This window comes from Dendropsophus ebraccatus, chromosome 4 (genome assembly GCF_027789765.1).
Source record: "Dendropsophus ebraccatus isolate aDenEbr1 chromosome 4, aDenEbr1.pat, whole genome shotgun sequence".
NCBI lineage: Eukaryota > Metazoa > Chordata > Amphibia > Anura > Hylidae > Dendropsophus > Dendropsophus ebraccatus.
In genome coordinates this window covers 127128638-127145333 of record NC_091457.1, presented here as the reverse complement: position 1 = coordinate 127145333, position 16696 = coordinate 127128638, and the positions used below count along the sequence as shown (strand labels likewise).

At 40.7% G+C, this 16696-nt stretch overlaps 1 protein-coding gene across 1 annotated transcript in view; it reads right to left on the bottom strand.

Annotated features, from left to right (window-relative positions):
- The window catches only part of CFAP20DC (CFAP20 domain containing), a 286194-nt gene that overhangs the window by 169285 nt on the left and 100213 nt on the right, over positions 1–16696 (bottom strand). Inside the window, exons 7-8 of the mRNA XM_069968793.1 lie at positions 16163–16316; positions 4728–4892 (exon numbers count right to left, since the gene is read on the bottom strand). Of these exons, the coding sequence (XP_069824894.1) occupies positions 4728–4892; positions 16163–16316 (319 nt within the window). The remainder of the gene's footprint in view (positions 1–4727; positions 4893–16162; positions 16317–16696) is intronic.

Sequence of the window (16696 nt, the reverse complement as noted above, 5' to 3'; positions counted from 1 at the left end):
GTGTGAATCCACAATTTTTATAGTCATAAAAATACAGACAACTCTTTGAATGGCAAGGTGTGTCCAAACTTTTGGTCTGTACTGTATATATATATATATATCTCAGTTTGAAGTGCCATTATTGTAATGCATTATTGGGGAGATTGATTATTGCATTGAAAGAAAAAAAGTCTTTTTCACCAAGCACCAAATTTACAACACTTCTCTGATGTGCACCATAGAAAAAAATCTGATCATTATTTTCTTATGGGCATTTTCATAGAAAACAGGCCCATATGCAAAATGCCAGCTTTGTTGATGTCTTTACTTCCTAGTAAATTGACTGCTGCATTGAATCTGAAGTCTCATGGAAAAGAAAGCTCTTTCTTCCTCAGTATGTAGGCGACAGGCACCATTTAATGCATAACATTTAGAGTGAAAAAAAAAACTAGACGCCTTTCTGCTTTTAGATTAATCTTTCACTAAACTAAGGAAACTTGAAGTGTTTGAAGTGAATTCCAAAACTTCTTTAATTAAAATGATGATCATGAGTCTCTAGCATTACTGGGAAGGAAATAAATACATTTTCAAGCTTGTAATTTTAAAGTAAATGACTGGTTTTGATGCAAACTCAGTGGAGCAATACATGCTGTCATTAGTGACTTGAACTCTTCTATTAAATAACAAGCCCTGACTCTGTTTAATTAGAGGAAGGAATATGAAATGCTGCGAATCTTACCTGATCAAGAGGCAGCCGCAACAACTTGGGGATTGGAAATCAGTGTAATGGGCACATTATTATTGACATTACTAAAATAATTTACTACAAGAAAGAAGCCCTATGTGGCCAAACAGTTGGCAACCAGAACAAGTTTTTTTTTTTGTTTTCTTTTTTGGACTTAAAGGAGAAGTACAAAAACTGCAGGCAGGCTGGTGGGGGAAGGAAAATGATAAACAACTGAGCTCACCTGTCCTCGTGCCTACGATGTGACACTACCGGGTCCCATTCACATCAGCTGGCTGTCAGCTTCAGCTGGAAACTGGGTTTGTCACGTACCCAGCTGAAAGATCACAGCCCAGCTGTGATCACCCACTCAGCCAGTCAGTGAGTTGGGCGGTGCCCCGTCCCAGTCACTGATTGGCTGGGTGGGCAATCACTCAGCCGGGGATATGAGGTTGCAGCTAACAGAGCTGCAAGTCTGTGGCTGATGTCACCAGGACAGGTGAGTTCAGTTGTTTATTACCTTGCTGCCCCCACCAACCTGCCTGCAGTTATTGTACTTCTATGGGACTTCTCCTTTAAATTTGTGTTTCATCACATACTGTATGTAAAAAAAATAACCCAGAATGGTTGACCCACAATGGGGCTGATTTACTTATTTGTTCCCGAGAGAAAATCGATGGATTTTTGGCCATTTTCCCTGTCGGTTTAGTGTTCCAACATATTTACTAAAGGAGTGCGACATAATTCGACAAAACCCCCCCACAAATCCATCATTTTTGACCAAAAACCTGTCAAGTGGGCATGTCGTGGGTGTGTGATGGGTCCTTTAAAACCCGACACCACCGACTAATTTGTTAAGAAAACCATCTTTTTTTTTCTATTCTAAAAACCAGCCACTTCTAGTGTGGCAGCATGGTCGGGTTTTAGGTTTCTCCTATGAGGAACCTTCTAGATTTAGGCCATGTTCACACAACGTATGTTTTGTATAAATCACGGCCGTTGTTGAAATTTGCAACAACCACCGTGATTTATACAAAACATATGTTGTTTGTGCATGACTGGAATCCCGGCCGGAGTGTATACACATAGTATACGCTCCATCCAGGGTTCTAATGGTTCTAACCGCCCACATGAAAAACTGACCTGTTAGTTTTGTGTGGCCGCTATTAATTGAATAGCAGCCACACAGAACATGTCAGTTCACACAATGGAGCGTGTGGCCAGAGCCATTGTGTTCAGCGGTAAATTGGGATGCGGAAGCACACTGATGCGCCCGCATCCCAATTCATAAGAAATGAAGATCATCCGGCCGGTACTGCAGTACCGGCTGGGATGATCTTCGGTAGCACTGGCCGTTCTGTGCCCCAGCGGTAACTATTTTCATCCTAGTCCCACTCATTCTTGCTTTGTTTTCTAAATACTGGACAACCTACCTAGTTAATATGCATAATTCTGCAGTTACCTGAATCAGGAAAATCCATTGTTGCAAGCTCCTAGATAATCTAAAAAAAAAGCTGTGTGACATGTGGTTCATTCACATCACAGATTTGTGGTAAAAAAAAAATTGTGACTGTACCTTGTATCTAACTGGGGCTTGCGAAAATCCATGTGCTTGCCAACAAAGCACCTCCATTCAGATCAATGGAACTGATTTTAAGGCCTGGAAATTTCTGCAACAAATCTGCCGCATGTGAACATCTGCTAAGAGTGGTCCTAACTGTCAACCAGCTTCTCCAGAAACAGATAAACATAAGAAATACAGTACAAATATTTTTTAAAAGGGTTACTGTCATTTCCGGTAACTTTTGACATGTCCTCAGATGTAAAAAAACAGAAAATGCAACAGCAACCTACAGGTGCAAATGCTTACTATATATACTCCTCCCAGCATACACATGATAAAAACCTGCTCTATAGATACTGAATTTTTTTTTCTTTCATTTTTTCATTTATTTACTTTTCAATACCTATAAAGCAGGTTTTTATGCTGGGGGCAGTATACAAGGTAAGCAGTTGCACCCGTAGGTTTCTGTTGCACTTTCTGTTTTTGTTTTTTTTTTTGTCTGCACTTAAGCCACATGCAGCATGCAACCTGCAGTGAACAGAAGCATAGAGGTGTGGCCAATTTTTGCTTTTTTGTTGTTGTATGTCCTCAGATCTGTCAAAAGGTTTTGATCACATCGGGTCAAACATTTGAGACTGGTTGCCATCCTTAGATACAGCCAGGGGGAGTGTGTGTTTAAGCGCAATTGTAATGTTTTGACATGTCAAAGTGACTGAGAGTGACAGTAACAACTTGATAGAAATGGAAACCTGAATATTGTGTGTAGTAGGCTTTAATAAAGCTCATAAAGGAATATAAGGAGTCTTTGGTGAGAGTTAATAGCAGTAATAAAATCCCTTTGAATCCTGTGATAGTGTATACGAGCAGCAGTCTAGGCTGACATATAAGCCAGGACAAGGAAAGAGGAAGAAAGCGGCAAGGCAATCATTGTGCCAACTATATATTCTACAAGTAATAAATAAAAAGAAGGAATTGCTTTGTGCTCCTTCATGTGTGCTACAATTGGAAAGTATATGTGACAGGAATGCTTTAAGCGGAGAGAGTGACTCTTTAGCAGCTTGTATTTATAACATGTCATGTGACAGTTCTGTAGACCTAGCACATATATTCAATCACGGTGACAACAGCCGGCACAGCGAGTCTGTCCTGACAGGCAATATACTTCATCTCCGGTACCCACACCCTGTCTGTAAAATCTCTCCTTTATCACAACGCAGGCTGCCAGCAAAAGCCGTTATTCTGATATATGGCACTTGCCAACTCAATATCTGCCGCTAGAAAACAAGTGACAAACCCTGAGAGTTGAAAGTAGATTTCGGCTTTTCTGTCACCATATGTGCAATCCGCGGCCAAGGTGATTCAGAGGGTCATATAACACCGCTGGTCCCTAATAATTATATAGGACTTCCATTTAGTACATAATAATAAAGTTTTTCTTAGTATATGGATTAACAATGATTGTAAATGTCACTTCCAGAGGCCAGTGACACCAGTTGGGAAATCTCACAATGTGCTGCCACTATACCCAGATGCATTATTTAAAGGGAACGAGTCATATTGAAAGTGTAGTCTAATCTGCACACACAGGGGGACAATTATTAACTGACGTAATTGAATATTCTGGTGCAAGTGCGGCAGAGGGGACAGATGAGAATAATTGTATTCACATCGGGTCCCTCTGCCCTCCTCACGTCAGAGGGACAGGGAGCAGTCGTAACGGGGGGGGGGGGGGTGACCACATGCACAGTGGGCGTGGCCTCTGCATGCGGCACATTTCCCTTTTTTCCAGCTCTGACCTGGCATAGGTTTCACTGTGTGCACACACAGAAAGGCTCCGGTGCCACGGGCATTGTGTCTACATAAATCCGGCAAATCTTGGTGCTGCGGGGACATTTTTAAGCTTGGCGCTGTATTTAGTAACTGTTTCCGATAGTCTAGATGAGTTAGTGTGCTGCCATATTGTAATAACACTGTTTTCTCACCTGGAAACATGCCTCTGTGACATGGCATCTGATTTAACACTATGAATTGTATGAATTCTGTATTATCGATCCCTACACCATGAATCCCTCCTAACAGTATAATCCCTGGGATCTGCTTAACCCCCCCAATTCGTTTCATGGTACAATCCCAAGGTGCAAAAGAGGATGGTTGAAAGGTGGGCAACATGGACCTGTGATACCCTCCTGTGCATGAGGCCTTACAATATATATATATATATATATATATATATATATATATATATATATATATATAAAAATTTCTTGCAATAGAAGACTTGGAGATCTCCTTCTTTAATAACGCTCCTACAAATCAACCCCCATCTTGCATTCATGAACATGCAGAAAAATTATATACAGTTTTAAACCTGTGAAGAATTCTTATTTAAAAATATATAAAAGATATAGATGAGTAATACTGATAGCATGTCTTAATAAAGTCTATATCTATGCCACATACCTGCTTCCGTTGGTAAGACAAATCTCCCATCTTCTCTAACTTCACTGTTACGTACTCTTGTAAGGTCGAGGACCTGGGTGACCTGCTCCACATCAGTGGTAATTTGGCAGCTTCGAGGAATTGTATCAGTGGGTTCACAGTCTGATAATGCCGATTCATATATATCTGTAAAACAAATCACCAAAGCTTCATCTGAATGCTTCTGATACACCCATGTGTTTTATATATGTCATCTTATTAAATACAGTATTTTCCTGCATGTAAGACTACTTTTTAACCGAGGAAAATCTTCTCAAAAGTAAGGGGTCGTCTTATACGCCGGGTGTTGTTTTATAGGGTGGGTGCTGAAAAACTTTGGAGCCGGACTGGAAACTCTACAGTCCCCGCATACGTGGGGAGAACTCGAAAACCGCTGCATCCCCAGTGACTGTATGAAGAGCGGAGCAAACTGAAGGCACCCAAGGTATGGAAAAAAGAGATACGGTAGAGTGACGATGTGCTTAGAAAAGCACACCTATTTCCCCCTGTCTGGCCCGCCCTTGTATCCTACCAGTACTACTGTACCTCCTTCTCTGCCTCTCAGATCTCACTGCTTTCTGATATTTTTTATTAATTTGGTGTGTGTTGGAAAAGAGGTAGTCTTATACGGTGAGTATATGCCAGACTCTCTATTTTAACTGGAAAAGTTGGGGGTCGTCTTATACGCCTAGTTGTCTTATAAGCCAGAAAATATGGTATATATTTAGATACTCCAGTCTTTAAACATTTAAGTGGCTGGGGTTTGTTACCTTCATCCTCTGCACCATTTTTGTGATATCAGCAGTTTATTCCTTCTGCTAATTCAGTGTTTTTGTGCACTGGGGATAGGACTACTGCCCCCAGTGCCTCAGTCCACCCCAGCTGGTAAATATCAGCAGAACTGACCACCCAGGGATCGGCTGTCTGCATTTTCACCCACTTCGAATGAATGAGGAACCCACCTTACCCCAACTAGACAATCCCATGTTTGTTCAATCCTACCCCCTTCACCATCCTTTGTTTCTTAGAAATCCTGACTGAGTAACCCAGAGAGCTTAAGGGGCAACAAACATATGTGGAATCCTTTTTGTCAGCCTACTTTTTGCACCACTCTTGTCTCCAGTCCAGGTGTGGTTTGCAATTAAGCTCCATTTATTTCAATGGAATGGAGTTGCAAACCCCCCCCCAAACTGAAGACAAGATTGGTGCAAAAGTGGCCATGTTTTTGTAGCGCTGGATAACCCCTTTAAGAAGCTGTGAAGTAAGCAACAGGGCTGGGTTTAGGTTATGCAAATAGCATTGTCAGAAACCGAACAGACGTACTACCAGTACCCAATCAAATAAAAAAAACATAGCTGTATACTAGAGAGGAGGCTTAAAAACCAACCGTGAGATCTGAAGTTGGAGTGTTGGGTACCTACTTTAGTACTAAATCAGGTAGGTTGCACACCCACAATTGAGTACAATTGCATCCATCATCTAATACGAAATTCCCATTTTTTTCCTAAAGGTAAATGGGTTCATCTATATTGCACGCACATAGTAATTACATATCATTCACGACAAAAAAAAAAAAAATACCACCCGCACAATAACCTTCTTCGACAATTATGCAAATCACCTACATTCACATCGTGACAATAAGGAAAATAACATAAGTAGTTTCAATAAAAGCTTGTAAAAATGTCTTTATTGGCTATTACACATCAGAATTCAAGCCGTGTTCACTTTGTTTGCCTGGAATATAAATAGTCGGAGTACGGCACATTTTTTTTGCAGATGTCCTAAGTCTTCAATTCCTTTAAAATTACCATGTGCAGTTTGTAATCATCAAAAGTACAGTATGTCATAGATTTTCGCATTAATTGACAGGCATGTGCGAGGAGAGGGTGATAAATAGGATGGCATTTTTCTATTATGTCTCTGGCATATACGTACTGAAATCTTTTTATTTTCAAATCTGTCACTAATCTTTAATCTTCCTCGGAAGATTTTTTTGCAAGATACAAATGGCATTTCATATTCTCAGTAAAACTTTTTTTTTTTTTTTTGCCTATATTTGTCTTATGTCAAGTTTTTTTCTTTTTTTTTTTTCTTCTTCGACTTTCCTCGAACTGTATAATTTATTTAGTCTTCTGCTAAGCAGGATTGTGCTAAGCACTCGACACATTAGCTCAAAATGGAATGTATAAAGTAATTAAGATATTTGCATAACCTCTTTATAGACGTCATAAATCAAACATTACCATTGTTCTAGACACAAAAAGTACACACTAAAAAACAAGCCGGGGTTTCATTTGATTTCCTTGCTCACAAAGCTTTTATGGAAAGTAAAGAGGTTTGATATGCTTATTATTTTAATAAGCAAAATATTATAATTTTCACACCTTTTTCGGTTTAATAACAAATGCTTTACAAAACAATTCTAAGAATTAAAGGACATTTTAATAGATGCTATTCATTTGTCTGACAAAATGTCTCTCCCCCACAGACATGAACACCCGAGTTGGTGGGGCATTTGTGTTCTGAATGGAAAGAGGATAGGTAAGATGCTGAGAGACGCAAAGAGCACTTATCTCCCCAATTAAAATAAAACACAGCCAAGCTGGTAAAACTTCATTTCTTTTGAATTCGGGTGTGCCCGCGTTCCAATAAACCATTGCAGACAATGTAAAGTGTGTCCAGAGCCGCACTTTACAATTGTCTGTACTATCAATTTCAATGAATAGCGCCCGCACTAAATAGACATGTCAGTTTTGAGTGCTGCCACATTGAATCCTGGCCAGAGTGTATACTGTGTTCCATGGAAAACAATGTTATTTATTTTTTAACTAAATATGCTGAAACAATGGACGTTAGTTAGTGAAAAAATAAATTGTGTGAAGGTGGCCTGAATGTGTACATACGGTATATCGGTATCTCCGTATCGGGACCCGCGGCTTTATTCATTCCTATGGTGCGATGGAAAGAGCCGAGTATGGTGGAAGAGTGCTTCACTCGGCTCTTTCCGTCGCTCCATAGGAATGAATAGAGCCGTGGGTTGTGTGCTGACTCGGGGCTCTATTCACAACAGAGCCGACGGGGCCCGTCACGTACCGATCCGGGGCTCTATTCATAACAGTGCCGGCGGGGTCCAATACAGAGATCGCCAGGGGGTTTAGGGGTCGGACCCCTCGCAATCATCTATTTTCACCTATCCTGTGGATAGGAGAAAAGTGGATTTTTCTCGGAATACCCCTTTAAATGAATAAGTTACAAGTTATTCTGAATCTTTTCCCATAAAACTATATATCAATCTTGCCTTATAACATGATGTTGATAGATTAAATCGCATTTTCACAGTGACAGGTTCACTTTAAGCATCCATTACTCCATCTGTTTAATGTCAGGATTTTAAACAGATGTCAAAAAAGCTGCTTCTACCCGGATAAAGAAGTTCTTTATGAAATCGGGCTCAGAGAAGGTATCAATAACAATATATTACAATATATTTAGGAAAAAACTCTTACCCTGGATGAAAGCCCATCGCCAGTAATCTACAACTTCTTCCAATTCTGACCTTGGTTGTCTTTAAGTATGCTGTACCGAATATTCCCTGTGTGGTATAACTAGTAATTCTTAAACAGGAAGAATAGTGTCCTCCTCCTGCGCGACTTTTTAGAGTACAGATTTGCAGTTGCATTGTGGGGGTACTGAATGGTTCTTTTAACCACTCCTGATCTGATGGGTTTAGCCAACTTCAGTTAACTTTTGGTTAATGCTTCAAATAAAGAAAATGAAATATATATATATATATATATATATATATATATATATATATATATATATATATACATATATACACCAGAGCCAGACTGCAGACCTGTTTTTAGTGATCATGTGGCTCCACCTCCCCTGCCGATGCCCTGGGCCATGCACTGGCTGGACAGCTTCCCTGTCCATAAAATGGTTTCCTATGGAACAGCATGTGACATTCACATCATTCTGCCACCTTCACTATACACACGCCCCATGCATAAAGGGAATCTGTCACTAGGTTTATTCTGCCTTAAATGAGGGCAGCATTAACTAGTGACGGAAATGCTGAACAGATCTGTGCATTACTTACATCATTCTGTTCAGCCATTCTCCTAATATGCAGGAGAACAGGATTCTTGCCACCACCCCCCCCCCCCCCCGCCCTCCAGATGCTGATTGACAGTTGGCTGCCTATACACAGCATGGATAAATGACTGCCAATCAGCAGCTGGTGGGCGGAGTTTTCTGCATCTCATGAATAAAGAGAACTACTGGGCTCAGGCACATAATGGAGAAGAATACTTATTGTCCATGTTATTCAGGAGGATATCTCAGAATTAGCTGCAGAGAACAATGTAAGTGATACATCATTCTGTTCAGCTTCTCTGTCACTAGTTTATGCTACCCTTATACAGGACAGCATAAACCTATTGACAGAGCCTCTATGGAGAAGGCAGAGTGATATATACTATGGTAGATAGGGAGGACACCACTTCAGCGGTGGGATGGTGCGCGAGGTGGGTAAGTCCAGTAGCAGATAAATGGAAGAGCGGGGAACTCACCAGTAGGTTTACTTATTTATTCAAGTACAGCAAAGCATCAAAGGTACATTCAGGACGCGTTTCAGCCGTTTCGCGAGACTAAGCTGATGAAGGCCATGTATGGCCGAAACGTGTCCTGAATGTACCTTTGATGCTTTTCTGCACTTGAATAAATAAGCAAACCTACTGGTTAGTGCTGGGCTCTTCTTTTTATGAGTGACGTATATGTCACAAACTCCTCCATCTTATGGTTGAGGACACTGTCCAGCCAGTGAAGGACCCAGGGCTTCCTTGGGGGGATGGAGCCACATTATCACTGAGTATGGGACTTCAGTCAGGATCCAGTACACGTGTAAGTACCTTGTTTTCTTTTAATAATGTTGACCAAGAGTTAAATATAGGTGGCCAACCCCACTTAACAGTGGATATTAGCTGCAGGCAGCAGCCGGAGCCTGCTGTGTATGAAGTAGGCTCAGCTCCTGAGCCTACACCATACTTCCACACATGACCAATGATGTAACTGTACGTCGTGAGTCACAAAGGGGTTAATTTGCAATTTTGCCATACGAGGCTAACATTTTCATACAATATTAGTGTAATCAATGATTTGGTGCAAAACAACATAGTAAATGTGGGCCTTTGTGTTCAAGGGTGGACACTCACTTTACTCCTTTAGCTTTCCATGGCTTACAGCCATCTAGCTCTCTCATGTGGCTCTTTTTGCACGATTCACTGGTTTCACAGCCCATAATTAAAAGGAAATTTATTTCTATATCCCCTTGAAGACCAAAGATTATCAGTGACCAGCCTCATTACAGTAATGTGTGATCTCCGCACACTGGACCACAAGGAGAATACTGTGTATGCATCAGAGGGAAAGTTAAAATAAATTTTATTAATTCAAGTGCCGTTGTTAAAGTTAATTGTTTTAAGGGTTTTCAGATAAAAGCCTATAGCCCTTATATATTCAAACCTCTCGGCTTCAGACGCAGTGATAGCTATCTGGGTTGCTTAGAGGATCGGATTTACAGAGTTAATGAAGCATGGCGGGAGCTGTAATTTTATTGTGAAAGTTAGGCTGTTTCTTATAATTAAAGAAAAAAATGAATATAAAAAAAATTACATGTATATTGCGTAAAACAAGAATATATTTTAAAAATGTACTTACAGGTCCATTAGGCTCAAAATACAAATTGTTTCCCATAAAGCAGCAATACTATCCTACACCGTATGGATTAAGCTTGTAGGAACGTAAAATGTTGCTCAATAAACGGTTGGTTTTATGGGAATGAGTAATGTCGCAAAGTATGTATTTCTTATGTATGTAAATCTTAGCATCTATTTTTTTTCAATGTCTCTAGAGTAGGTCTTGTGATGATTAGCATTTTTATAAGGTCTCTTGCATTAACAAAACCATAGGTGGCTGTAAAGAACTCTTCGTCCCCTGTCTTTTAATCTTTAGACAGCAGGTGGCAGCAGGAGTAGTGCAAGTAGTGCTGTCTGTACCTGTCCAGTAAGTCTATGGCCACGACCACATAACGTCTTTTTTTGGCCATTTGATGGCTATGTTTTTTGGACAGATGTAATTTCATGGGCAATAGTCATGGCTGTGGCCGCTAGCCGCATTGTGGTGAATGGCTGCACTCGTGTTCCTGGCATCTCCTCCTCGTTCTCAGATGGCTTCCTTACCCAACCGTGCCCCCTGTCTCTTGGCCCATGTGTAAAGACTGGGGAGAGCATGCATGGATGGCAACTCATGCAAACTGAATATAGTGAGGAAAGGACACAGAAGGCAGATTTCAGGGAAGATTTGTACAGAACTCAGCTGTAAGTATGAGAGGCCTGCCATGTATGTGCCAGTATACGGCCATGCTAGAGACACGACTGTATACATTGCCAGGCATAATACACTGCACTATTGCAGTGGTGCAGAGTATTATATAAGCACTCAAAAGATTGCAAGTAAATGCCCCTCTATGGGGCTATTTAAAAAGGGAAAAAAAAGTTTAATGAAGAAATATAAATGGTAAGAGTATTGAGAGATGTTTTATTCCCTATTCCTACTACATGATATGCATATCAGATGACTGGTGACTAATTATTAGTACACACATCACAAATAACACTACATTCACTCACTTAACTATCACAGGGAAAGTGTGAACTTATTGTCATCCTTGTCACTACAGGGAGAACATCTCCTGAGGTCTATTTTAGTAGATGTGTCTAAACACTGGTGATTACATTTTTCACGTTATACAGAAGATATATTTACACATCTGTCATTGGGTGTTATGTACACTTCTGTTATTTTAAGGAAAACTATTGTTGTACAGTTGGTGGGGCTGTACATTAGAATTGTTGCTCATGTTTTGAAGCAGGTTTGTACTAGCCCATAGAGAGCCCCTAATAAAACTCATATAGCTAAAATCAGAACATTTGACCCCTTTATTAAGTACTAAATCACCAATACACACTTATGTTGCTTATAAATGCTTAGAAAGGGTTTTTTCCCTGCACTCACTACTGCATCAAGGCTTTACTTCCTGGATAACATGGTGATGTAACTTCCTGGGTAAAATGGTGATGTCACGACCCGACTCCCAGAGCTGTGCGGGCTGTGGCTGCTGGAGAGGATGATGGTAGGGGGACACTGAGGGACACAGGGCACTGGATGGACAATGAGCATCCCCCTGCCATCATCCTCTTCAGCAGCCACAGCCCGCACAGCTCTACGCGCAGACTCTGGGTCCGCTTAATTTAAATTTTTCATGCCGAAAAATGTCAAGGAAACCTACGCCAGGTTTCCTCGGTGCACCACACTGGTGCTCACAGGATTTATGTAGACCTACACCCTCCGGAGGATCCAAGTGACCGGTCCAACATGGAAAGGCATAAAAAAAAAAGAAAAATTGGGGAGCGATCTATTCTCTAGCAACCAACATTTAACCTTGATATCCTTGAAGCAAGTGGGTTACTCACGTCTCGGAGGGGAGATTGGTCAAACTCCCCCCTGCCGCCAGGAAATCTCGTAGCCGCAATACAGCCAGTCGATGTTGCACTTCTCAGTGAAGGACAGGATTTCTCCCCAGACCTTCTATGCACAGCCTATTGAGTCTTCTATCTTGCTTAAAAGCTAGGACCGGAGCAAATTCCTTGATCACAGTGATTTGAAGATAAATTCGGTGATAATATTAAAATTAAATTAAAGAATAAAGTTGTTGTTTTAATATTATCACCTGATTTATCTTCAAATCACTGTGATCAAGGAATTTGCTCCGGTCCTAGCTTTAAAGCGAGATTTCCTGGCGGCGGGGGGGCGGGGGCGGTGTGAGGGGAGTTTGACCAATCTCCCCTCCGAGACGTGAGTAACCCACTTACTTCAAGGATATCAAGGTTAAATGTTGGCTGCTAGAGAATAGATCGCTCCCCAATTTTCTTTTTTTTTTTATGCCTTTCCAGGATTTATGTAGAGGCAGTGCGCCTACATAAATAAGCGAAGTGTTGGCGATGCGGGGACATTTTAAAGCCCGGCGCAAAAAAACGCCAGACTTAATAAATGTCCCTCTATATGTTCAGCTAGAAAGAGATTCCCAACCTTTTGTACCACCTGAACTATATTTATAGGACAACTCCAGTGAAAAGCTTTTTCCCAGTTATTGAAACACATATATATAACTTTTCAATATGCTTCAATTACCTATCTGCCCCCCTTCCCTATCTTTTCCCCCTGAGGAAGCGTAGCCACGCAAAACGTGCGTAGGGGTTAAGCATCATCACACTGCCATGGGTGAGTCACTTTGATTTTATCATAAGTTATTGTGTTATTAAGGGGGTGGCCAGAATTGTGCTTTATTCCTAGTTTAGGAGGCCCTCTTATATTTCCTATATGTACTTGTATTTGTGGTGATTCAGAACATTGGTAATTTTAGCTGGTATATGATATACTATAGGCGGTGTGTTTGTAGGACGCCATTTTGTAACCTTTTGGAATACGTGATATATAATATTCTTTTATAAAGCTTTTTATCTGAAAATAAATGAATGACTTTTAGCATAAGCCTTGGTTTCTTGTTTTTTTTGGTATAATAAATAAGCGAAGTGTTGGCGATGCGGGGACATTTTAAAGCCCGGAGCAAAAAACGCTAGACTTAATAAATGTCCCTCTACATGTTTAGCTAGAAAGAGATTCCCAATCTTTTGTACCACCTGAACTATATTTATAGGACAAACTCCGGTGAAAAGCTTTTTCCCAGTTATTGAAACACACACATATATATATATATATATATATATATATATATATATATATATATATATATATAACTTTTTAATATGCTTCAATCACCTATCTGCCCCCCTTCCCTATGTTTCCCCCCCTCAACCCCCCACCAGGAAGTGAAGTGAAGTAAACTCATTCTTACCTAATAACTGTTGCCCCCAGGCTTTTCTGTGGCAGCCATTTTGTGACAATGACATCATCAAGAGGGAGGCGGGTCTAAGCCCTTTTAGGCCAGCCTCCCTTTGTCAGATGACTCAGGTTGCTCAGCTCTGATTGGCTGAGCAAGATATAAGCCATCTAATAGTTCTACAGAGTCAGTTAGACATCACAGGAGACAAAGTGCATCATGGTAAAGCCCAAACCAGGAAGTAAAGAAAAAATGAAGACACCAACTGGAGCTTTAGATCATTTTCTTTTATCAGCACCGGAGTTGTCCTTTAACGTTGGGTGATGGTTGGGAACAACGTTCATCTTAAAACTCGTTAGAACTCAAACTTCATCTCCAAGAGGAGATACAGTTTAAGGCTATGTCCACACGAGATATGAGACCGGTCGTTTCGTGACTCGGCCGGGTCACGGAACGGCCGGTCTCAGCCCGGATCATCCAGTGTGATCTTTCTGGCCGCGAAGCTCTGATGCGTGCGCATCAGCGCCCGCCCGCATCAGAGCGTCCCATAGCCCACAGTGAAGCAAGCGGCCGGAGCCGCTTGCTTCACTGTGTGAACTGACAGGGCTTTCTGCGGCCGGAAATCACTGAATTCCGGCCGCAGAAAACTGACATGTCAGTTTTGTCCGGCACCGCATGGGATCCCGGCCGGAGCATATACGATGTGTGTACGCTCCAGCCGGGATCCCATTGAAAATAAGGCTATGTTCCACCCCTCAAAACTACGGCCATAGTTCTGCAGCGAGAACTACGGCCGTAGTTTTACGTAGTGGGAACATAGCCTAAGGCTACATTCAGACGCTGTCTAAAAGCAGCCGTTCTGTGACATAGCCATGTCATAGAACGGCCGCTGTCTGTGAAGTTTACTCCAGCCGTTACAGGAGTACCGGCCTGATGAACATCACTTTCTTTTAATTGGAATACGGGCACATTAGGGTGTGCCTGCGTTACAATTAACCATAGCAGACCTGCAATAATAGGCCGTTGTTTAATGAAACTATAGATTGTGTGAATGTGGCCTCAATGTGGAGAAACAAGAAACTATTGATGTGCTTCAAATGTAGAGGTCTGTCATATTATATGGTCCTGTTCAGGGTTGCAAATTTATTAGACACAAATCTTTAAAAGAATATCCGAGAAGATGGGAGTGAAATAAGCGACTCCGAAAAGATTAGGGTAATGGGGAAATAGGTTTGGGAGGTTTTGTGGTTACTGTTTTATGCTAGGTTATTAATCGTGAGTATTTCTTATCAGGAATTCCTGTCAGGATTTCCTGACCCATAGGGCTGCATTGAACACAGACACCCTTCAGGATTTTTCATGATTCTTCAGACATCCTTTTTTCATCATGACTACTGAACAGATGCTCCCATAGGAGTCTATGGGAGCTCAGGAAACCCTGATGCTTTCTTGATGAACATCAGGAAATCCTGACGACACCCCTGATGGTTTTCTGAATATAAAAACTGATTACTGTCAGGAAATCCTGATGGTTTCCTGAATGTAAAAACTGATTACGGTCAGGAAATCCTGATAGTTTCCTGAAGCCTTCTGAAGGTATTTCCTGACAGTAAAAACTGACATGGATGTGTGAAGGTGGCCTGAGTGCGAACATAAAGAACTGAAAAAATTGTAAGAAGATATCAGAAATTCAAAAAGGTTAAGGAGATTTTTTTTCTGTTCACTTGGCTGCAGGGAAAGGAAAATGGTGGTGGTGTGTGGGGGGCGGTTTTAAGGGAAATAAGATTTTTTGTAAATTGAAAAAAACAGGAAACCACAGAATTACTGATAAATATTTCAAAGTAAAATCTGACACTAGTATGAGGCTATCCACATTGGTACTGTTTGGAGGTTCAGATATATTTGTAATAATATCAATATCAAAGTTATGAGTCCCATGTGGCTCCCAAGTCACTGGTATGGAATTCACATGCCATAATATGACTAGAATATATATAAATTTCAAACGAATGACAAAATTCAATGTATAGATCCTACAGACAATTATATTTGGCAGCATCTGGAGAGATTCATTTTGTAAATGCTCTGATATGCCAATAGTATGCAAATATAGGTCCTATATAGATTATATTGTACGGTAGAACATAATAGATCTGATAGGTCATGAAGACGTCAGCATGCAATAAATAGCTCTTAGACTATAGATTGTGCTATGTTGCAGACTATCTATAGATCTTACATGCCACTATATATGTCAGAAGTGAATATCATTGGCTGCTCAGTAGTACAGCTTTTACGCTAAGCTCAGATTTAATCACCTCCGTGTATCCTCCAAACACCAACTCAAGAAATATGTATTGCTATAAAGTGTACAACCAAGAACATCAACACAATATATACTATACACCAGGTAACGTATAGACCGTAAACAAATATCATTTGTACAGACCTTGCTCCACCGTGTCCTGGGGCCTTAGCTTCATGGTATAAATCTTCCTTAGTTTACAGTTGGCTGAAATGGTGATTCCATCTAATGACTGGAACACTGCACTTTTAAATATCCCACTTGTGAAGGCAACCAGGTCAATGCAGAGATTGCACCACTACAAGAGAAGAGTTTCAGCTTACGACATGTTGCAGTATACAAGTTTTCTAAAAGTATATTTTGAGGATTTGTATACCTACATATGATCCGACCATTATAACTTTTATAGTTATACTCACTACTTACTACTCGCTACTCCAAAATGATGAGTCTACCTAGTAGCAGTCTAAAGAAACTGGGGATAAACCATTAAGACATATATGTTAGAATCATCTTTAGGTGACCAAAACTTCAGGAGAATGAGTTTAAAGGAGAACTCCAGGTAGAGGTAAAAAAAAAAGAAACCTCTGCAGAAGCATAATGCATTACTTACCTGTCTATCCCAGTTTTGAAACTACCAAAAATCCATTTGTTTGGGGGGGGGGTTGCTCTTTTTTG